This window comes from Colobus angolensis, unplaced genomic scaffold, assembly GCF_000951035.1.
Source record: "Colobus angolensis palliatus isolate OR3802 unplaced genomic scaffold, Cang.pa_1.0 Scaffold102, whole genome shotgun sequence".
Taxonomy (NCBI): domain Eukaryota; kingdom Metazoa; phylum Chordata; class Mammalia; order Primates; family Cercopithecidae; genus Colobus; species Colobus angolensis.
Window position 1 is genome coordinate 7216681 of NW_012111142.1, and position 24336 is coordinate 7241016.

Genomic DNA, 24336 nt, shown 5'->3' on the forward strand with positions numbered 1-24336 from the left:
ATTGATTTTAAGAAGTTATGTGCCTTGCAGTTTTTTTCCTTTGTGTAGGGTTTGTTAAACTTTTTGAATTTGTGGTTTTATAGTTTTCATCAAGTTTGGAAAACTTTTGGCCATTATTTCAAGTATTCTTTTTTCTGTCTGCACCTCCCCCGCCACTTTCTGGGGACTTCAGTTAGATGAATATTAGGTCGCTTGAAGTTATTACATACCTCATTGATGCCCTGTGCCTTTTTTTATTATTGGATTTTCTCTCTGTGTTTCATTTTAGATGGTTTCTATTGATACATCTTCAAAGTCACAGATCTTTATTTCTATAATGTTAATCTGCTATTGTCTCATCTAGTATGTTTTTCATCTTTTATAGTTTTCCCATCTAAAAGTTTAGTGTCTTTTAAAGAAATATATATCTCTATGTAACATGCTCATATTTTCCTTTAGCTTCTTAAACTTGTGCATTATAGTTACAATAACTAATATCCTTGTTTACTAATGCTGTTATTTGTTTATTTAGGAGTTAGTTTCCACTGATTGATGTTTCTTCTAATTACGGATTACATATCTTGCTTCTTGCATGCTTGGTGATTTTTAATTGTAAATTGCACCTTGTTACGTGCTAAATAGTTTTGTGTCCTAATACCTGTTCTTGAGATTTTTGTTTTGTTTTGTTTTTTGTTTTGCTGGGATGCAGTTGTTGCTTGGAAGCATTTAATCTTTTTGGGTGTTGCTTTTAGTATTTGTTAGGTGGGGTCACAGCAGCTTTCAGCCTAGGACTAATCTTTTTCTAATGTTGAGGCAAAACCCTTCTGAGTGCTTGACGAATGATAAGGTTTTCCACTTTGGTCGGGGGGTGGGGACAGGCACTATACCATGCCATGTGTGAGCCCTGTATATTGTTCTCTCCAGTCTTTTCAGGTGGTCCTTTCCCAGCTCCAGGGGATTTTCTTACACATATGCCCAGGCAGGACTCAGCTGAATATGGGAGGGGGATTCTCTGCAGAACTCTAGAGTTCTCTGTGCAGCTCTTTTCTTCTCTTGTCCTCTGTCCTGTGAGCTCTAGCAACCTTGGTTTGCTTGACCTCGCAGCCTTATCTCTTTGATTTAGGGGAACCACTGGGCTCCACCTAGGTTTACCCTGTCTGCATTGTGGCCTGGAGGCACTCTCCAGGCAATAAGCTAGGGCAGTTGCAGGGCTCTGTTTCCCATATCTCAGGAATCTCTGTTCTTCATTGCCTAATGTCCAGTGCGTTTTATATAAGTTAGATTTTACTCTTCCGTGTTACATGCTTCCTTCCAGTTATTGCAAACTGATAAAAGTTTTACTATTGTTTTTATCTAATCCACTTTATTGCCCAAATAATTTGCCATTAAAATAAAAATGGCTCTCCCCTAACTAAAAATTAAAAATGAAATGAAAAAAATTCAAGCTTCTAAAGTACACATTGCATAGTAAATGTCATGTTATGTATACTCTGGTTTATCTTGCTGAAAGGCGCTGCTGTAGGAGTGATGAGTTGAAACCCAAGGTAATTTAGCCTGAGATGTGTTAGAAGCACAGCTGACACACCTATTTAATAAGTGTTATATTCCCACTTTGGTAAGTAAATATTTTCCACAGATATTTATAGTTTATTTTTTGTGTTTCAGGTAATCAAGTGAAAAAGATGAGCTTCATCTGTGGATTGCAGTCTGCTGCTAGAAACCATGTTTTCTTCCGATTTAATTCACTGTCTAACTGGAGAAAATGTAACACATTAGCATCAACCTCACAGGGCTGTCATCAAGTACAAGTTAACCATATAGTAAATAAGTATCAGGGACTGAAAGTAAATCAGTGTGATAGGTGGACTTTTCTGCCTGGAAACTTTCATTTTTATAGGACTTTTAACAGCAAAAGAACAGGATGCCTCTCAAGTACCAAAAATAAGGAAATTTGGATGATTACCAGCAAATGTACTGCATGGAATGACTCTTTTTCAAGACAGCTACTAATAAAAGAAGTTACAGCAGTTCCTAGTCTGTCAGTATTGCATCCTCTAAGCCCTTCTCCTGTAAGAGCTATTAGGAATTTCCACACTTCTCGACGGTTTCAAGCTGCTCCGGTTCCTCTCTTGTTGATGATTCTTAAACCAGTGCAGAAGTTATTTGCAATCATTGTAGGCAGGTAAAATGCTTTTTTAGAAAAATAAACTTTTGTATTAACTTTTTGCATTAGTATTTTGTGTTAACTTTTAGAAATTAAATGTTTTTATTTATAAAACTACTTTTAAAGAAACCTTGTTAGATCCTGTCTCCCGTCATTTACCTCAAAGTGGAGTTTCTAAACAGTAGGTCCTGCCCAATTTTGTTACGTATGATTTAATAATCCTGAAACAATTCCCTGCATATTAATTTATAGTACAGAAACATGGTCTCTTTAAAAAGTTATTACATTTTGTATAGGCATTATTTTAAAAGTCTTATGATTACAAGATCTTAGGATATATGGATCAGAAGTGTTGGTTATCGCTCACATATGAGAAGAGTACTTACAAACATTTCTTTTCAATTTGTGGGATTTAAAGGCAGCAAATCATAAAACTGAGGAACTTTACTTATATAAGGGTGGGCCCACTCCTAGTTAACTCTTAAATCATTAATGCTGCTTTTTTTTCTCTTTTGTTCCCAACAAATCTTTGTTTTTTTTTCTTGGAGATCCTTTATAATAAACATTCACAGCTTGATAGTACTTTAACCCTTTTTCTCTTACTTTTTTTATGAAGATTGAAGAAAGCAAATCGCTGTTTCTTCATAAAGCTTTCTTGTGTTTGATGAATGTGAAGTCCCTTCTAGCCTTCTTACTTCCACATGAACCAAACCAGTTTGCTTTTGATAAAAAACCAAGAACTTCTATTTGTAATTTATTGTGTTCTTCATGATTTGGTGTTGGCACCCAGAGGAGATACAGCTGTACTGACTCTTGCTTGAAGTAATACGCTCATCCTAGGTTCTTGGGATGCTCTTCCTGATTTCTAATGTGTTCTCATCCTTTTAAATTATTTATTTTTAACTTTCTTGTTTTCGTTACTATTGTTGATCACCTAAAACTTTTCATTTAGAATATGTCTTTCATACATTTTAAATAAGTGATAATGTCATGTAAATTTTAAATAGGAAATAGGTGTACGCGATAGTTTGGTTTATGTCCCTTTAAATTGAGACACTTTGTGTAAAGGCATTGGGGTGTGTCACTTCACAAAGAGAACTTTAAGAAGTTATTTTGTAAAATAAATTTTTGTCAAGAGAATCATGTATATATGGTAAATTTTTGTTGTGGTTTTACAGATCAACTCACAAGGAAAATGTTTGTCCCAGTATTGAAAACATTGCCTGTTGTCAGAAAAGTTTCTGAACACTGCTAAGCAGCAGACAGTATTGTTGCCTGGTAGAAATTGGACCTTCTCAGATGTTATCTACAAAATCTCCCACTTTCTTATGAGTACCTGTGATATTATTATCTCTCCTTTTTCATGTTCTAAAGAGGATAGTGGAGTTTCTGCTACTGAGCACTATTTATTTCCAAAATGAATGCTGAGGCAGTTTTCCTTGTACCTTGTTGAATCACTGGCAAATTGTGTTGGAGGTCTGAGGAGCAGTGGGAAGAATAGTAGTTCCAGGTTTAGATTTATTGTACTGTAACCTCTTACATAATTAATTACACAGTTATCCCTATTAAGTGGCTAAGTGGTCAGACTCTGGAATGTCATTGACTTCATTGCTTGGTTTTACTCTTATTACCTCAGTGGCCATGGACAAGTTACCTAACAGTTTTCTCTTTTGTGACAGGGTTATTATGAAGATTAAATGAGATGGCATATATATATATATATATAGAGAGAGAGAGAGAGAGAGAATTTTGCATATACTAGATAGTAATAAATGTTAACCAGTGGTAGTTATAGTAAACTAGCATCTCATTTAGTATTTCTCCTTAAAATAGCTGAAAAAGAAAATTTCGATGAATATTAGAATTTTTTAGCTGTAACTTTACATCATTGATGATTTCTTTATCATTTAGCTAAGAATTTTATTAATTGGAAGCATGATGTATTCAGCAAAATATACAAATTCAGGTATTTGAGGACATAAAATTCTAGTGTATGCATTTGAGCTTTAGTGATATGTGCTGTAATGATCAGAACTTTGAATTTTTCTTTTTGCTTTAGGGGCATAAGGAAATGGTGGCAGGCACTTCCTCCTACCAAGAAGGAACTATTTAAACAAAGTATAAGGAAGAATAAATGGAAGCTATTCCTTGGTTTGAGTAGTTGTGGATTGCTCTTTGTGGTGTTTTATTTTACTCACCTGGAAGTAAGTCCAATCACAGGAAGGAGCAAGCTACTGTTATTGGGAAAAGAGCAGTTCAGACTTTTATCAGAACTGGAATATGAAGCAGTAAGTAGTAAGAATTGTTTTTAATTAGACTGCTTAGTATAACACTCGAAGTAGGAAAGTATCTTAAATATGAAAGATACGTTGTTTTTAAATTTTAGTCTTTGATATGAAATTAGCATTTTTTTTTCCAGAAGGCCTCAGACCTTTCACACTTAGTATTCCTACTGCCTACATTGCTTTTCTTAGCATTCACCCAGCCAACTCCCGATCAGCACATTTCTCCTTAAATGCCACTTTTCTCCGGAAAGCCTTCCGTGATAACCAGACTGGGTTATGCAGGTGACTGGATGAGGCCCTAGGAGGTATCCTTCATACCGACTGAATTATGAACCAGCTCATTTGTACTTGTGCCCATTGCTTGGCTTTACTGGGGTTAGGTCTCCTAGGCTTTTTTTCTCTGCATACTGTACTTTTCCTTCAAAGCACTCATGAGAGTAACATAATTATTTGCGTAATTATTTATTCGATAGTCCGTGTCCCTTGTTAGACTAAGCTTCATGGGGGCAGGGATCTTGCCTGTTTTTGTTTATGGTTTTATTTTAAATACACAGTGTGTAAGAGTAGTGCTTAGTATATATCTGTTGGATAAATAGATTTATTGTCAGAATTTTTATACTTTGAAAATCAAGTCATATGAGATCATTTTTCTCCAAACATCAGTTTTAGCAATTTATTATATTTTTTGAATCCAAACTGAAGTTGTAATTTAGAAGTCTTACCTCTCTGGAAAGTATAATAACTCAGGTAGTTAAACATTTTATACCCAAGTAAGTTTCTTTGGGACAGAAGTCATCATTTTCTCTCCAGTTCATAGCACATATACATGTTATGTGCCCTGTGGCTTAATTAATATTTGTTGAATTCATGTCCAGTGGCCTCACTCGCAGCTTTGGCATGGCTAAATCTTTTTTTTTTTTGAGACAGAGACACTCTGTCGCCCAGACTGGACTGCAGTGGTGCAATCTCGGCTCACTGCAACCTCCGCCTTCCAGGTTCAAGTTATTCTCAGGCCTCAGCCTCCGGAGTAGCTGGGACTACAGATGTGCACCACCACGCCTGGCTAATTTTTTTGTATTTTTAGTAGAGACGGGGTTTCATTGTGTTGGCCAGGATGGTCTCGAACTCCTGACCTCAGGTGATCCACCTGTCTCAGCCTCCCACAATGCTGAGTTTACAGGTGTGAGCCACTGCACCTGGCATGGTCAAATCTTTTTATTCCAAATGAACTTCTGAGTTTGTCAATGGAAAGTTACTATGAAAAAAAGAAATAATGTTTTCTTAGTTATAAAAATTTTTCTTAATCCAGGCAAGACCAATCTCTTTTAGTAGAGTATATACAGAGATTTGAGATGTTTCTTAGGCTTTAGTCAGAGGCAGGTTTAAGGAAAGTGTTCTGGAAAGATTGAGACAGGCCTAGTATTAGTGCATTTTTTACCATTCCCATTGCTAAGAAATTTTTTAAAATTTATGTATATCTGTGTACATGTATATACATATAGACATAGATGCATTTTTCTTTTTTCTTATTTTAGCTACAAATGTAATATCTGAGTGACAGGAAAATTTAAACACATGTTCTTATAGGGATATTATAAAGTGCTATAATTACGTTTATTGTTTTATCTACTTCAGAAGAATTAATAAATAGTGGGGGTTTTTGTCTGCTTTAGGCAGTTCACATTGGTGAATTACGCTTTTTAGAAGTCTTTAAAATAAAAACTACTTGTAAGTTCATATTCTATAAAATAATGTCTTTGTAATGCATCTCAAGGAGAAAAGTTACTAACTTGTTGATTCTTTTTTTGTTGTTTTTGTTTTGAGAGTCTCACCTCTGCCACCCAGGCTGGAGTGCATGGAGTACAGTGGGGCTATCTCGGCTCACTGCAGCCTCCACCTCATGGGTTCCAGTGATTCTCCTGCCTCAGCCTCCTGAATAGCTGGGACTACAGGGCCTGCCACCGCGCCCGGCTAATTTTTGTATTTTTAGTAGAGATAGAGTTTCACCATGTTGGCCAGGATGGTCTCAATATCCTGACCTTGTGATCTGCCCACCTCGGCCTCCCAAAGTGCTGGGATTACAGGCATGAGCCACCACGCCCAGCTACTTTATGAAAGTTAAAGTAATATTTCAGAACATTTTTAATTTCCTCAGTACACTTGAAAGAGCTCTCATGAATATAACTTCAGAAAAAGTATCTTCTATGATGGCTAATCTTAATCAGCATCATGTAGAGACAGTGATATGCTCATTAGTTCTGAGATTTCAGTAATTTCCTTTCAATTTGTAAATAAAACACCTTAAAATTAATGAAATATCTATTTTGGTAGTTTAACTTTCTTATTAAGTATAGGGTGTTTTTCTGTTCAATGCTTTGTGAATGTAATTTTCTTTTGTATTTTACTTAGATGAAATCTTAAGTACTCTAGGCTTTCTTTCCTTCTTTTCCTTTCTTTTCTTTTTGAGATGGAGTCTCATTCTTTTACCCAGGTTGGAGTTAGAGTGTAGTGGTGAGATCTCAGCTCACTGCAACATCCGCCTCCCAGGCTCAAGCAATCCTCCCATTTCAGCCTCCCATGTAGCTGGGAACACAGGTGCATGCCACCACCCCTGGCTAATTGTGTTTCTGGTAGAGATGGGGCTTCACCATGTTGCCCAGGCTGGTCTTGAACTTCTGAGCTCAGGTGATCCTCCTGCCTTGGCCTCCCCTAGTTCTGGGGTTACAGGTGTGAGCCATCTTGCCTGGCCTAGGCAGTGTTTTCTAAAATGCTTAGGAAAGTAGAAATAATACTTAAGTATTCATTTGTAGTTTAATCGAAAAGAGTGAAATTTTGATGTCAATCTATTCAATCCATAAAAAATCTTAGTATTAGAATTCATTCCTTTGCGAGAAACCACATTGTCTTTGCATGAATAATTCAGATTTGAGAAATTTGAGTGCTTAATATATGCAGATTTTTATATAATTAAAACTTAAAATGTTCAACAATAAATAGCCATATAACTTTCCATGAAGCAGAGTAAGCATTTTGTAGTGCTCTTTTAAAATAAGAAGTAATTTTTAATCTTTCAGTACATGGAAGAATTTAAAAATGATATGCTAACTGAGAAAGATGCCCGATACCTGGCTGTTAAAGAAGTGCTTTGTCGTCTAATTGAATGCAATAAAGATGTTCCAGGGATTTCTCAGATCAATTGGATTATTCATGTGGTTGATTCCCCAATTATTAATGCCTTTGTGCTTCCAGTAAGTAAATGTTCTCAAATGCATTATAGTTGTTAAATTTATTGTCCTTGTTTTTTATGATGTTCTGATTGCTTATATTATTTTCTTTGTGGTGCAGAATGGACAAATGTTTGTTTTCAGTGGATTGTTAAATAGTGTAACCGATATTGATCAACTTTCTTTCCTTCTGGGCCATGAAATAGCACATGCAGTACTTGGACATGCTGTAAGTACCTAAAATAAATGTTCAGGTTTGGAAAAACTGCTTTGAAGTTAACAAGTTAAATCTTTTAAAGAACTGATTTTCTTCAGCTTTTTTTTAAAAATGATGAACTTTTAGTTTTGAGTAATTGCCTTAATCTGCTACCTGAAAAAATGTGATTGGCTAATTTTGAGAATTTTTATGGTCTTTAGTATTTGATACTGAATAAGATTTTGCTTAAATACTATTTTTATCACCTGTCTCTTTTGCTAAAAAGTAATTATTCTTAACCCCTAATTATTTCACATTAAATTTTAAACTTTAATTATTAATATACTTGTAATCTAGTCAGAAAAGTAATTGTAGGAAAGTAATATTACTATTTAAGTGGGTAAATCATCTTTCTTTTTTATTCATTCTCAGAAGATAGCTTGGAGCATCTTTGAAAATTTCTAGAATGATGTGTCATGTATAATTAATGCAGAGTAATAATGATACCTTGCCATTTTACAGTTTACTGAGCTTTTTAGTATATGTAGCTTCTCATTCATAATTTTAATACCTGATTAGGTATGTATTTATTATTACTATTTTATATAAGAGAAAACTAATGTTTAGAAAAACAGTAACATGACTAACCTGACAAAGTAACCGAATTGGGACTTTAACCTGGGTCTTCTGTATTGTTAGTCCAGTGTTTCTTCCTTTCACCATAGTTACCTGGTTTTTAGCAGCACTTTTCTTATAGGTCATAGAATTAAAGTTGATGTATGCTCCTGTAAATACCTGTCTGTTCATCTTGATATGAGTCCAGGAAAATAACACATCTGTTTCACAGATTTTTTTAAATTGTTATTCATTTAAAAATATGAATGGCTGTTTGGTCTACATTAGAGATAAGTATTTTTTAAATTGTAAACACAAAGGTACATAGTGAAGTGACTGAAATGCTAAATCAGAAATACAAGTTACATTAACCTCAAATGGAAATGATAATGATTCTAATCCTTCTAAGAGTCATCTCAAATTCTACCTATTCCTTAGAGTATTAATAAAATAAGATGGGCCAGAGTGTTTTTCTGAAGCACCAAAAGTAATTATCTCCTTGATTTCTTCTGAGTTACAGGAAGATTTTAAAAACATTTTTCTTGACGGGTGCAGTGGCGTACACCTGTAATCCCAGCACTTTGGGAGGCTGAGGCAGGAGGATTGCTTGAGCCCAGGAGTGTGAGACTGGCCTGGGCAACATAGACTCTGTCTCTACAGAATAATTTAAAAAATTAGCTGAGCATGGTGGTTCACACTTGTAGTTCCAGCTGCTGTGGAGCCTGAGGCAGGAGGATTGCTTGAGCCTGGGAGATCAAGGCTACAGTGAGTCATGATCGCACCACTGCACTCCAGCGTGGGTGGCAGAGTGAGACACTGTCTCAAAGAAAAAATCTTTTTTTCTTAAATATACACAAGAGTACATCTAAGCAGTGTTACTATATGCACTCTAATATCTTTCAAGTAATGGCTTCATAACTTGAAATCATAAAATCATAAAATCAGTTTTGGCCATTTTAGCATTTGAAAGGTGTTACTATTCAGTACATTTGTTTTTCAGGCATCTAGTTCAGTGCCTCATATTCAGTATATTGTCATCTCTATCAGTGCAAGAACAGTAGTAGGTGAGATGTAAAAAGCAAACAGCGGCCTTAAAAATAGAGCATAGTTATTAGTATGTTTTTGCAGATATCTTAAATATTGTCAGCACGATATTTTCTCTTTGGGGAGTCTCAATTTTGATTTTATCTAGGTTTTTATGTTTTCTTTATTTTACAAATACAGGCGTCTGTATGTGTATTTCCAGTTTTCTAAGACTGTATAATAGCAATTATATTCTTTAATAACAAGGGCTTTCTCTTCTAGAATGACTTCCTTATTTTGAGTTTCATGTTTTCATGTTAAAATAATTCCATAATTGGGCTGGATGTGGTGGCTCATGCCTGTAATCCCAGCACTTTGGGAGACCGAGGTGGGCTGATCACGAGGTCAGGAGTTCAAGACCAGCCTGGTCAACATGGTGAAACTCCGTCTCTACTAAAAATACAAAAAATAGCTGAGCATGGTGGTGGGCCCCTGTAATCCCAGCTACTCAGGAGACTGAGGCAGGAGAATCATTTGAACCCAGAGGCGGAGGTTGCAATGAGCCGAGACCTTGCCACTGCATTCCAGCTTGGGCGACAGGACAAGACTGTCTCAAAAAAAAAAAAAAAAAAAAATCCGTAATTGTTTTTCAAAATACACAGTTGTGTTTTGAGGCAAAGTAATGAGGCAAATATAAGGAGGTAAAGTATGTTTTATGAGGGTACAATATTTGTTAAGGGACAGTATTCTAAGTCATTGTTTTTAGTTTTCAGTCATTTTTCATACATTCAAGTAATGACTGCTATTTTTTCAGTTTCAGCATTACAACATTAACATTTACTAATCAATTTTACTGGCAAACCATGAACAATCTAGTTCATTAAACTTATATTTAGATATTACTACTCAAAACAACTATTTTATGAAAAATCTTTTCTGGTAACTGATATAGGTAAATACAAAAATTCATAGAACCCGATTCTCTCATGATAAATACTAGACTTACAAATTTACAAACTTGTATAAAGGAATAATGTTTCATATATTAGGTCTTGAAGACCAGAATACATTTATTTAAAATAAACTTCCAGTCTTTTTCTGAGTTTTTTCTTGTTTTAAGTGCTTCATATGTTAGTGTTTAGTCCTCATCCAAAAATATTAGTAAAATGAAACATCTATTTGATTTTTTAAAATGATGGCAACTGTATTAAAAATGAAAACTGACCAGGTTTGATTTCTGGTCCTTTTAGTAATAGCTGTGCAAATTTGGGCAACTGTTTTAACCTCTATCTCAGTTTCATTATCTATAAATGTAGGGATAATTGTACCTATTTCACAAGATTATTATGCTTGTTAATGCAAGAAACTGTAGATTAATATCCTGTAATTATAAGTGCCTCAGTAGATACTAGTTAAACGAATGAATAGGTATATAAGTAGATAAAAAAAGGAAGGGAAAAGCAGACCAGGAAAGAAAAAGCAAAAGAAGAAAAAGAGAACTCTCAGTCTTAGGTGGAGAAGGTCGGGTAATTATAACACCTGATGAACTAGAAAATGTAAGCATATACTGTCTCGATGTATGAAATGTAATTTTTATTATTACAGGCAGAAAAGGCTGGCATGGTTCATTTTTTGGATTTCCTAGGTATGATTTTCCTCACAATGATTTGGGCCATTTGTCCTCGAGATAGTTTGGCACTTTTGGGCCAGTGGATACAGTCTAAATTGCAGGAGGTAAGTCTGAGACAATAACTTGAATTATCATAGCCTGTGGTGAGGATATTTTAATACTACTGTAAAGCAGCAAATTCAGAGATGTTTTTACATTTTACTATGAAATATGGGTACAAATTTTTAGTGTCTTATGTTTTCTCATTTTTAGGGGATATTCTTATATATGAATATTTAAGTTAAGGAATACTACATCTCTCAAATGATGGGTATGGATAGGTTAGAAGGGCTTGGCAACTTTTGGCTAATACGATTTTTAAAAATACATTTATTGGTTTTACAGAGAGAAAACCCAGCCACTGACCCTTCCTTTCATAGTAACTGAATGACTCCCCCATTCCCCAGTTTCAGCCGTCCCTTGGTATACAGGACTTCTTATGGATACCAAAATCTGAGTATGCTCCAATCCTTGATAAAAAATGGCATGGTATTTGCATGTCACTATGTACATCGTCTCATATACTTTAAATCATCTCTAGATTATGTGTAATTCAATGGAAATGCTATGTAAATTATTTTACTATATATTTTTAATTTTGTTGTAGTTTTTTTTTAATTGTTTTTCATAAATATTTTCTGTCCAAATTGGTTGAATCCACCAGATGCATAATCCACAGATACAGAGAGCCAACTGTATTTGCATTTTAATGGGGTGGTATTAAAACCTGTGAACTTGAATGGGCACAGAATTGGCTAAAGCTGCTTTACTGCCCTTCCTTCCTTCTCTCTCTGTTAAACTATCATTGCTTTGAAATTATTGAAAGGAAAGTCTTACTAGGTGTTTAACTTTTGATTTTAGTGCTTACGTATAATAATCTCTTTTTTTTCTTTCTTTGTTTTTATTATTATTTTTCTTTGTCTTTTCTTTTTTTTTTTTTTTGAGGCGGAGTCTCGCTCTGTCGCCCAGGCTGGAGTGTAGTGGCCGGATCTCAGCTCACTGCAAACTCCGCCTCCTGGGTTCATGCCATTCTCCTGCCTCAGCCTCCCGAGTAGCCGGGACTACAGGCGCCCGCCACCTCTTTCGGCTAGTTTTTTGTATTTTTTTAGTAGAGACGGGGTTTCACTGTGTTAGCCAGGATGGTCTCGATCTCCTGACCTCGTGATCCACCCGTCTCGGCCTCCCAAAGTGCTGGGATTACAGGCTTGAGCCACCGCGCCTGGCCGATATAATAATCTCAAAAATGTATTGAGTGCCTCGTTTTGTTCAAAATACTGTACTACTGAAAGTACGTCTTGCAATCTTTATAACTACTTTGTTAACCATGATTATTTTATTTGACATCTTTCTTTGAATATTTCCTCTTGTCCCGGGAGGTTTGGTTATTTAGGAACAATCTGTTATTTGTTTATTTAATGATTTGTGGAATACCCATCAGAGTGCCATCTGGGTGCTGTTTAAATCTAATGTGCAAAATTCTATGAGACAAATTGTTTTTGAGATTGGATAACTAAGTCTGTTATTCAGTATTACCATATCATGTGGCTTCGTTTATATTGAAGTAAAGGTTCTTAAAGAGAGAACAAAAGAATGGTTATTCCTTAGGTTATAGGATCTCATATTTTGAATTTTGTTTCTGTCACTGACCTGCCAGGAAATTAAAAGAATTAATTTAGTTATTTTCTCTATCTATCTGTAGATTGCTTTTTTTGTAATGGAATCAGCAGAGTTGGTCATAAGAAAGATAACATGTAGCTATTTCTTTCTTTAAATATTTGATAAATTCTGCCACTTCACTGTAATTCTTCAATGAAAATAAAGTAGGAACGATTCTATTTGAATTCTTTTTCCCTCAATCAAGGCCCCTCAATAATTCTGGTGACAAGGAGATGTTTTCCTCTAGAAAGTTGCTCACTGTGATTGGAGAACAGAGAGGAATGTTGATAGTGAAGTCATAAGGGTGGGAATTGCTGACATTCATTTGTTGTGAGGACGGAATGATACATTTAAAGCAGGATTTCTCAGTCACAGCACTGCTGATGCTTTGGACTGGATAATTCTTTGTTGTGGGGGAGTTGTCCTGGGCCCTGTAGGATGTTTAGTAACATTTCTCACCCCCATCCCCTAGATGTCAGTAGCTCTCCCTTCTCTCAGTTATGACAGTCATAAATATTTCCAAACATTTGTAAATGTCCCTGGAGGACAAAATCACACTAGGTTTAGAATCATTAATTTAAAACACTTAGCACAATACCTGGCACAAATAAGGACTCAATAAATATAAGCTATTATTTTTGTTCATTTAATCCCCTCTGCAGCTCTGTGAGCTTGGCACTGTTACTCATTTCGTTTTACATATGATACTCCTGGGTTTGGTGGGGTTAAACAATTAGCTCAGGGTTAACAATAAGTTAATAGTATTTGGACTGGAACTTAAGTTTCTGTCTTTTTAAAGCCAACGTTTTAAATCCTTATGCTATCAAGTAGACTTGAGGGAGGCACATGCAGCCTGCTCATGGAGAGTGAAGGCACTATATGATATACATCATGACCTAAAACTGACTGATTGAAAAGGAAGGAAGTCATTTCTAATGGTCACATACTGTATATCAGATTTATTGTATTATTTCAGGCCATCACAGACATGTGGCTACCTTTGAAAGATTGCTTCCCCAATTAACAGCTCTTTTCTGTAAAGTCCTGCCTATTGATTCATCTCCTACAAAGTTTTAGTACTTACTGAAAATTAGAATTTAACTGGAAAGCATTCACATAAATACAAGTAATTAGGAAAATTAAAGTTACTATATCTATGTGTGTTTTTTATTGAAGTCAGAAGAAAATTTCATTTTCCCAACTAATCAATACTTAGAAAAGAAAAAGGAAATTAAGATAATTTATCAAAGAAAGAACATTCTGCTATATGGTTAATTTTCTTACTGAAATAAATTGTCTAGTAGTGTCATTGGATATTATATACCTACGTTTTCTTGATTTTCTTTTAAAACTCAAGGTCATAATGTTCCTTGGCCATATTAAAAGCCTTCATCAATAAGCTTTCTTAGTGAATCCTGTACTCAGTAGGTGGAGACTATAATTGGAAAAGTAGAATTAAATTCCTCATACTACAGACTGTCAAGAAATTTATAGGCATGACTTCTATTTTTACCATGTTTTTAAAGTATTAATTTCTAATCAGGGAAATAAAGGCTGTGTTTATATTTTATATCATGGAGTTATTTTAATGTTAGTAGGCAGTATAGGAATTTTATCCTAGATACTCCATGAAACTTTAAAAAAAACCTCTCTTTGTTACTCCTTTTGTCATGAAATAAATTGTCTTAATGGAGTTTTTGTGTCCTGTTTCTTCTTAGTATATGTTTAATAGACCATACAGCAGAAAATTGGAGGCTGAAGCTGACAAAATTGGACTACTGCTTGCTGCAAAGGTAAAGTGTTTAGTAGTTGAGAATACATAATGCCCTTCCCAGACTGAAAGATAAATGTGTGTTATTTTAATGAGGCTTGGCATAAGCAGAGAATGAGAGTTGGACCGTATTAGCCCTTTACGCAATTTCTGTTAATCTAGAAATTTGAAGATTATGGACCTTGAAAGAATGTATAACTGAAGATACTCAATTCCCTTCCATATTTAAAGCTGTATTTTGCCTTAGACAGAATCCATAAGATTATAGTAATTATCAGGTTCTATTAAAAGAAAGTTCTTGATTAGGAATAATTTTTTGCATGTGTAAATTTTTTTATTATAGACATGAAACATATAAATTGAAATTTTGAAACATTTGGGTATGTAATGTGTCATCCCCTCTGGCCTTTTAACATTTGTCGCCTCTGGAAAGCTAATGCTATCTTTATTTTACTCCAGTACTCCAATATTTTACCCCTTGCTTCTCTGATCTAAGGAGGCTTTTTGAGTAAACAGGATGATAGGTAGTTGTTTCCTCCACTTGAAGACAGGTTAATGCTGTTGTAGCTATGATCTTGGCTAAGCAAACGGATTTTCCACCATTTAAATAAACAGTAGACGAACAGACATTTAGGTTATTTTTGTTGCAGCAGATGGCTTTTTTTTTTTTTTTTTTTTTTGCTAGCCATAGAGAGCAGCTCTGGGCCTTTACTTTTATTTAAGTTGACTTTGTTCCTGTCTACTTAACAGGGCACCTGGCAACTATTTTCAATCACTTGTGATAACTGAGTGTTATTAGTAGCATTTAAGATTAGAAGTAAAACTGCATTTTAAAAAATGAGTGAAAACAATGCCACTTCACATATTAAATTCAAATTGTATTTGATCCTTTGTTATGTTTCTGGTAGTTATTAAAACTATTAATCATTTTATTTGAACCTCATAAGTTTTATGGATTTAATTTTGTAAATCAAAGTATTACTCCTTCACAAAAGCAAAATCAGTTCCTTGAGTGTTAAATAAATATGGTTAAGTGAATTACCAGACTGCATACACTAATAAGTTCCCAAATAAGGGGGCTACAGATTGGCTGTATCAAGAATTTCCTAATTTTAATGTACTAGAGTCTGTCAAATTTTCCCTGTATGTTAAGTGTGTTCTGTGTTCTGGTTAGGAAATCTTTGTTTATCTCAGTAAGTTATTCCTGCTTTATTTCTAAGGAACTTTACTATTTTTTAAATATATATTATGCGGAAGAGGGCAACATCTTTTCTTTTTCCCATATGGATAACTGATAGACTCAGCACTGTTTATTGAAAAAAGTCATCTTTTTTTCACCAGACTTCTGTGTCTCTTTGTCATAAAGGTGGGTGTATATATGAGGTCTCTTTCTAGACACACTATTCTGTTCCATTGGCCTGTTTATGTTTCAGCCAATACCATATTATCACTAGAACTTTGTAGTAAGTGTTGATACCTGAAGCTTCTGTCCTCCACTGTTTTTCTGCAGAATTGATTTGACTATCCTTGGACCTTTGCATTTCTATATACATTTTAGAAACAGCTTATTAAACTATATATACATAGAAAAACACATGGAGTTTTGACTGGAATTACATTGCATTTCTACTTAATTTGGGGACACTTGACGAGTGTCTATAGTATTGATTCTTCACGTCTATGAATATGATATATTTTCCCATTTGTTTCGATGTTTAATTTTTCTTGATGTTTCGAAATTTTTTTTATGTAGGAATTACACATCTTTTGTTAGATTTATTGCTAAGTGTTTGATGTCATGATAAATAGTGTCATTGTTAAAGTAAATTGCTTGTATATAAAAATACAATTGATTTTTATAATTGGCCTTGTACCCAACAACCTTTATTTCTTCCCTTCCAATCTGTATACAGTTGACTCTTGAACAGCATGTTTTTGAACTGTGTAGATCCACTTATACACAGGATTTTTTTCGATAGATATATTGGAAAGTTTTTTGGAAATGTGCAGCAATTTGAAAAAACTCCGATGAACCACGTAGCCTAGAAATACTGAAGAAAATTAAGAAAAAGATATGTCATGAATGCATAAAATACATGTGGATATTAGTCTGTGTTATAATTTGCTACCATAAAATACAAATCTTTTATGAAAATTTATCAAAACGTGTGCCTACACAGACCATACATAGTGCCATTTGCAGTTGAGAGATGTAAACAAATGTAAAAATGCAGTATTAAATCATAACTGCATAGAATTAACTGTGATACCTATTATACTACTCTTATAGTTTTGTATTCACTTCCTGTTCCTATTGCAGTGATCCCAAATGTTGTGAATATCTGCTTAAAACACCATTAGACACTAATCATCTCCATGTGAGCAGCTTTCTCTCCAGTAAATTGAGTATCTTAATAAATGGTCTCTTGCAGGTCTTGCATATTTTTCATTGTGTTTCGTACAATACTATAAACACCTTGAATAATACCATGAAACCCGTATGAGTTGCTGCTAGTGATACTGGAAATGTTCCCAAGAAGTAAACTCATGATATTACAAGAAAAAGTTGAGTTGCTTGATATATACTGCAGATTGAGGTCTGTAGCTGTGGTTGACTGCCATTTCAAAATAAATGAATCCATAATAAGGACCATTGAAAAAAGGAAAAGAAAATTTGTGAAGCCATAGCTGCAACTATACCAGCAAGCATGAAAACCTTGCACTTTTTGCAAAAGACTTTTATCTTGTATAGAAGATGCACCCTTTATGTGGGTGCAGGATTGCCATAAGAAAGGCATATTTATAGGCTCTAATATGATTCAAGAAAAAGCACAAAGTCATTATATTACAACTTAAAAGGAAGATGAAAGATTTAAAGCTGGAGAATTTAATGCTAACAAAGGACGATTTGATACAGTTTCAGAGATTTGGCTTAAAAATGTCAAGATAACAAGAGAAGCAGCTTCTGCTGACCAAGAGGCAGCAGATGCATTCCCAAATGCTCAAGAAAATCATTGAGGAGAAAGAACAACTGTCGGGACAGTTTTTTAATGCAGGTGAAACTATGCTATTCTGGAAAAAAGATAATGCCGTAAAGGACACTTACTAGTAAGGAAGAGAAGTGAGCATCAAGATTTAAGGCAGAAGGGATATGCTAACTCTACTATTTTGTGGAAATGGAGTTGGATTTCTAAGTACTTTCCTTATCTATAAAGCTGGTAACCCCTGAGCCTCTAAGGAAAAAGATAATACCAACTGCCACTCTTTTGGTTGTATAGCAAAAAGACCTGCTACACAATGAGAACGCTTTTTCTGGATTGGTTCCATCCATGTTTTGTTCCTAAAGTTAAGAAGTATCTTGCCAGTAAGGACTGCCAGTTCTTTTTACATTCTCAATTCCTCTGGCCACCTAGAACCCCATGAGTTCAACACTGAAGGCATCCAGGTGGTCTACTTGCCCCCAAACACAGCATTTCTAGTTGAGTCTCAGATCAGAGGGCCATAAGGACCTTTAAGCCTCATTACAGCAGGGTACTTTAGGGAAAGGTTATTACTGCTATGGAAGAGAACCCCCATAGAACATCATGAAAGTCTGTAAGGATTACACCACTGAAGATTCCATCATTGTTATAGAAAAAGCCATCAAGCCTGAAATAGTAAGTTGTTGATGAAGCAGACTGTCCAGATGTTGTGCGTGACCACCCAGAGTCAGTCAAGGAAATGATGAAAAGATTGGTGGATATGGCAAAAAAGGTGGGGAGTGAAGGGTTTCAAGATACGGATCTTAGAGAAATTCCAAGAGCTAAAAGAAACACCTTATCAGAGGAATTAACAGAGGATGACTTGATGGAAATGAGTGCTTCCAAAATGGTGCCAGGTAGAAAAGACATAGTAGTGCCAGAAAACAAATTGACATTAGACAATCTAGCAGAAGGATTCTGATTATTCAAGACTACTTTTGACTTATTTTATGACAGAAATTACAAAGTATTTCCATTAAGTTACACTGATTGTGCCTGCCTCTCCTGTCTCCTGTTCTGCTGCTGCCACCCCTGGAACTGCAAGACCAACTCTCCTCTTCCTTCTCAGTCTATTCAGTGTGAAGACAAGGATGGAGACATTTATGATGATCCACTTCCACTTAATTAATAGTAAATATATTTTCTCTTCCTTATGGTTTTCTTAATAACATTTTCCTTTCTCTAGCTTACTTTATTGTAAGAATACAGTGTATAATACATACAACATACAAAACATGTTCATTTACTGTGTTACTGGCAAGGTCAACAGTAGGCTATTAGTAGTTAGGTTTTGGGGGCGTCAAATGTTATATGTGGATATTTGACTGCACAGAGGGGTCAGTGCCCTTAACCTCTGTGGTGTTCAAGGGTCAAATGTACTTTTTAATTTTTGGTTTATTGCAATAGCCAAAAACTTTAGTACGAAGTTGGTGATGGGCAACTTTGTATCTTCCTGATCTTGGGGGCAAGAAAGCATTCAGTATTTCACCATTATGATATTTGTAGTAAGCTTTTTATCAAATGAAAGAGTTTCTCTTCCATTTCTAATATCCTAAGATTTAAAAAAATTATGTATGTATATTAAATTTTATCAAATGCATTTTCTGCATTTTTTCTTCAACTTTTAAGTTCCGGGGTACATGTGCAGATGTGCAGGTTTGTAGCATTGATAAACATGTATCACAGTGGTTTGCTGCACAGATCAACTCATCACATAGGTGTTAAGCCCAGGATCCATTAGCTGTTCTTCCTGATGCTCTTCCTCCCCTTGCAGTTTCTGCCTGTATTGAGATGATTATATGATTTTTCTCCTTTAATCTGTTAATGTGGCAAATTACATTAATTTTTTAAAAAGTTAAGCTGCATTTTTTGGGGAAATTAACCCCATTTTGTCAATTATCCCATAATACATTGCTAGAATTGGTTTAATGCTTAGTTTAGAATGTTTATCTCTATGTTCAAAGGAGATAGTCGCCTAGAATTTTCTTTTCTTGTAATGTCCTATCAGGTTTTAGAATCAAAGTTATGCTGGCCTCATAAAATTGGTCAGGGAAGTGTTGTTCATTTTCTCTTCTCCAGAAGAGTTTTTGTAAGATTAGCTATGTTTAGTTTTTAAACATTTGGAGAATTCCTGGGTAAAGCCATATAGGCCTAAAGATTTATTTGTGAGTTTGTCTTTAATTATGGATTCGGTCTCTTTAATAGATATAGAACTATTCAGATTTTTCTGTTGTTTCAGTTTTTGTAGTTTTTGTAGGAATTTTTGTTTAAATTTTCAAAATGATTGGCATAAAGTTGTTTTAATATACTCTTATTATATTTTAATGTCTGAAGGATACCTGTATTTTACAGGCATCTTTTAAATGTCCCCTTTGTTAATATTGGTAATCTGTGTCTTGTCTTTTTTTGCTAGATTTTATCACTTTCATCAATCTTTTCAAAACCATCTTTACGGTTTGCTTATTTTCTCTATTATATTTGTTTTCTGTTATGTAGGTTACCATGTTGTTTTTTTTTTTCATTATTTTATTCTGCATTCATTTTTTGGGTTTCATATGCAGTTCTTTCCCTAACTTAAGATGAATACTACCATCATTTATTTTAAACTCTTTTTTTTCCTATTACATACATTTAAGGCCGTACATTTTCCTCTGAGAGCATCTTTACTTGTTATGTTGCAAGGGTTGGTATGTTATTTTTTCTTCAGTTTAAAATGTATTCTTGTTTTCACTGTGGTTTCTTCTTTGACTCATGGGTTAATTAGAAGTATATTGCTTAGTTTTTGAACATTTGATGATTTTAATGTTACCTTTTGTATTCAATTTCTAGCTTAGTTACACTCTGATTGAATAATATACTGAATGATTGGAATCCTTTGAAAATTGTTGGGTCTTGCTTTGTGGCTCAGGGTGTGATCAATTTTGTTAAAATGATGTGCACTTAAAAGTGGATCCTGCCATTGTGGGTGCAGTGTTCTGTGAATGTCAGTTTTGTCAAGTTTGTTAATTTTGTTGTTTCAGATCTTCTATATTCTTGCTGGTTTTTTCTCCTTTTTTTTTGTATTTATCAAGAGACATTTGGTAATATTTCATTATGATTGTAGGTTTTTCTTTTTTTCCTTTTAGTGCTATTAATTTTTGCCTTGTACATCTTAAAAATATCTTTAGTATACATACTTGTTAGATTGTTAGATTTTCCTAGTGGATTGATCCTTTTCTCACAATAAAATCACTCTGTCTCTAGTAATACTTCTTGCCTGATGTCCACTTTTTCCTTTTACTATTGTTATTTCAGCTTTCTTTTTTTTTTTTTTTTTCTTTTGAGACGGAGTCTCGCTCTGTCGCCCAGGCTGGAGTGCAGTGGCTGGATCTCAGCTCACTGCAAGTTCCGCCTCCCGGGTTCACGCCATTCTCCTGCCTCAGCCTCCTGAGTAGCTGGGACTACAGGCGCCCGCCACCTCGCCCGGCTAGTTTTTTTGTATTTTTTTAGTAGAGACGGGGTTTCACCATGTTAGCCAGGATGGTCTCGATCTCCTGACCTCGTGATCTGCCCGTCTCGGCCTCCCAAAGTGCTGGGATTACAGGCTTGAGCCACCGCGCCCGGCCTATTTCAGCTTTCTTTCAGTTAGTGCTTGCATGGTAAATCTTTAATATTCTCTTATTTTCAAACTTCCTATGTTCTTACATGTGTAGCCCTTGTAAACAGAACATTGCTGTTGGTTTTATCTTTGCCCTTTTTGGGGAAAAGTTAGTCTATTTGTTTAATTTGCATTTCTTATTTATAATTATTTATATAATGTGGAACATTTTTATGTGTTGGCGCTTCATTTATATTTCTTTGTGAATTATCTTCTCAGATACTTTTTCCCATTTTCAAATTGGACAAAGAAATTTATGTTCTTACTCTCGAGTTGTAGAAGTTTTTCATATATGAGCTAGGTACAAGTTCTTTGTCAGATATGTGTCTTGCAAATATTTTCTTTCATTCTGTGGCTTGCTTTTTTTTATTTTTTTCAACTTTTAGGTTCCAGGGTACATGTGCAGGTCTGTTACATGGGTAAATTGCACGTTGCTAAGGTTTGGTGTACAAATGATCCTGTCCCTGAGGTAGTGAGCATAGTACCCAAAAGGTGGTTTTTCAACCCTTGCTCCCCTCCTACCCTCCTCCCTCTAGTAGTCCCCAGTATCTGTTGTTCCCATTTTTGTGTCCATGTGTAGTCAACGTTTAGTTCCCACTTATGAGTGAGAACATGCAATAGGCTAATCACTTAACCTCTGACTGTCCATGTATCAGAATGTATATTTTCCACTACCTATCTTGAAGTTCATTAATCTTGTTTTTAGCTGTATTTGTTCTGCATTAAACTCGTATCGAGTTTTAAATTTCAGTTATTTTGTCTTTTCATTCTAGAATATCCCTTTAATTCTCTTTTATACATTTCAATTCTCTGGTGAAATTCTCCATTTTGTCATATGTTTCTTTGTTTATATTTTCTTGAATATGTTAATCATATTTTTTTAAAAAATTCATGTTAACTCTAATATCTGTATTATCTCTGGGTCCATTTCTGTTGTCTGTTTTTGCCTTTGGTCTTGTTTCTTGGCATGGTTGCTTATTTTTGATTGAATGCTGGATATTTCATATAAACAATTCTGTTGGCTTTGAATGATATGTTTTTTTTCCATCAGAGGGATTCTCTGTGCTAAGTGGTCACTTAGAGCACAGCAGATCTCTTCACTCATTCAGAGCCTGAGCTGAGTTTGCATAAGCTGGGATGATGAGCTCTACTGTAAGATGATAGTATAGCGATCTAGCTCTTTCTTTGGGGAACCTTCCCATACAATATATATCGGCCTTTTCTCTGTGGTCATTCAAGTGTCTGCAGATGAATCCTGTAAAAACTGGCTGTTGGATATACCCCATTTACCCTGATGTGATTACTATACATTTCATGCCTGTATCAGAATATCTCATGTAACCCATAAATATATAACCTACCAAGTGCCCACAAAAATAAAAAATAAAAAACAAGCAAAAAAACTAGTTTGTCATTGTTTGAGGATTGGCAGTGGAAAAGGGAGTAGGGTTTTCCCATTAATTGTGGAGACTTTTAAAAATTCTCTGTTATGACCCTTACACCTCAACCTTTCTTTCTTAGATGTCAAATACTAAATCTGGGATCTCTGTAGTGTGGAGTAATCAACCAGTTGCCAAAGAAACAAGCAATAAGTGTAGAGATAATGCATGAACTCTGAAACTATACTGCCCAAGTTTGAGAATCTGCTTTGCCAGAGAGAGTACTAGCTGTGTGATTATGATCAAGTTATTTATTATTTTTGTGCCTCAACTTTTCTCATCTGTAGGATAGGAACAGTACTTGGACCTATCTCATACGCTTAATACAATTAAAATTCTTAGAGCTTCTGTCTTTTAATCATTCATCTTTTTAAAAAATTTTTCTTATTTTTTAAAATTATTATTATACTTTTAAGTTCTAGGGTACATGTGCACAATATGCATGTTTGTTACATATGTATACATGTGCCATGTTGGTGCACTGCACCCATTAACTCATCATTTACATTAGGTGTATCTCCTAATGCTATCCCTCCTCCCTGGCACCCCACAACAGGCTCCGGTGTGTGATGTTCCCCTTCCTGTGTCCATGTGTTCTCATTGTTCAATTCCTACCTATGAGTGAGAACATGTGGTGTTTGGTTTTCTGTCCTTGTGATAGTTTGCTGAGAATGATAGTTTCCAGCTTCATCCGTGTCCCTACAAAGGACATTAACTCATCCTTTTTTATGGCTGCATAGTATTCCATGGTGTATATGTGCCACATTTTCTTAATCCAGGCTATCATTGATGGACATTTGGGTTGGTTCCAAGTCTTTGCTATTGTGAATAGTGCTACTATAAACATAAGTGTGCATGTGTTTATAATCCTGTTTATAGCAGCAAGATTTATAATCCTTTGGGTATATACCCAGTAATGGGATGGCTGGGTCAAATGGTATTTCTAGTTACAGATCCTTGAGGAATTGCCACACTGTCTTCCACATGGTTGAACTAGTTTACAGTCCCAGCAAAAGTGTAAAAGCGTTCCTATACACCAATAACAGACAAATAGGGCCAAATCATGAGTGAACTCCCATTCACAATTGTTACAAAGAGAATAAAATACCTAGGAATCTAGCTTACAAGGGATGCGAAGTACCTCTTCAAGGAGAACTACAAACCACTGCTCAATGAAATAAAAGAGGCAACCTACAGAATGGGAGAAAATTTTTATAATCTACCCATCCCATAAAGGGCTAATATCCAGAATCTACAAAGAACTTAAATTTACAAGAAAAAAATCAAACAACCCCATCAAAAAGTGGGCAAAGGATATGAACAGACTCTTCTCAAAAGAAGACATTTATGCAGCCAACAGACACATGAAAAAATGCTTATCATCACTGGCCTTCAGAGAAATGCAAATCAAAACCACAATGAAATACCATCTCACACCAGTTAGAATGGCAATCATTAAAAAGTCAGGAAACAGGCCGGGCATGGTGGCTCACACCTGTAATTCCAGCACTTTGGGAGGCCAAGATGGGCGGATCACGAGGTCAGGAGATCGAGACCATCCTGGCCAACACAGTGAAACCCCGTCTCTACTAAAAATACAAAAAAAAATTAGCCGGGTATAGTGGCAAGTGCCTGTAGTCCCAGCTACTCGGGAGGCT

General features: G+C 35.1%; 1 protein-coding gene across 2 annotated transcripts in view; it reads left to right on the plus strand.

Moving 5' to 3' along the window:
* OMA1 (OMA1 zinc metallopeptidase) overlaps positions 1-24336 on the plus strand; it is a 72445-nt gene that overhangs the window by 6700 nt on the left and 41409 nt on the right. For both annotated transcript variants that reach the window (XM_011941344.1, XM_011941343.1), the window contains 6 exons: positions 1645-2161; positions 4203-4431; positions 7503-7676; positions 7774-7881; positions 11092-11220; positions 14530-14604. In XM_011941344.1, the coding sequence (XP_011796734.1) occupies positions 1662-2161; positions 4203-4431; positions 7503-7676; positions 7774-7881; positions 11092-11220; positions 14530-14604 (1215 nt within the window). In that variant the 5' untranslated portion in view covers positions 1645-1661. The remainder of the gene's footprint in view (positions 1-1644; positions 2162-4202; positions 4432-7502; positions 7677-7773; positions 7882-11091; positions 11221-14529; positions 14605-24336) is intronic.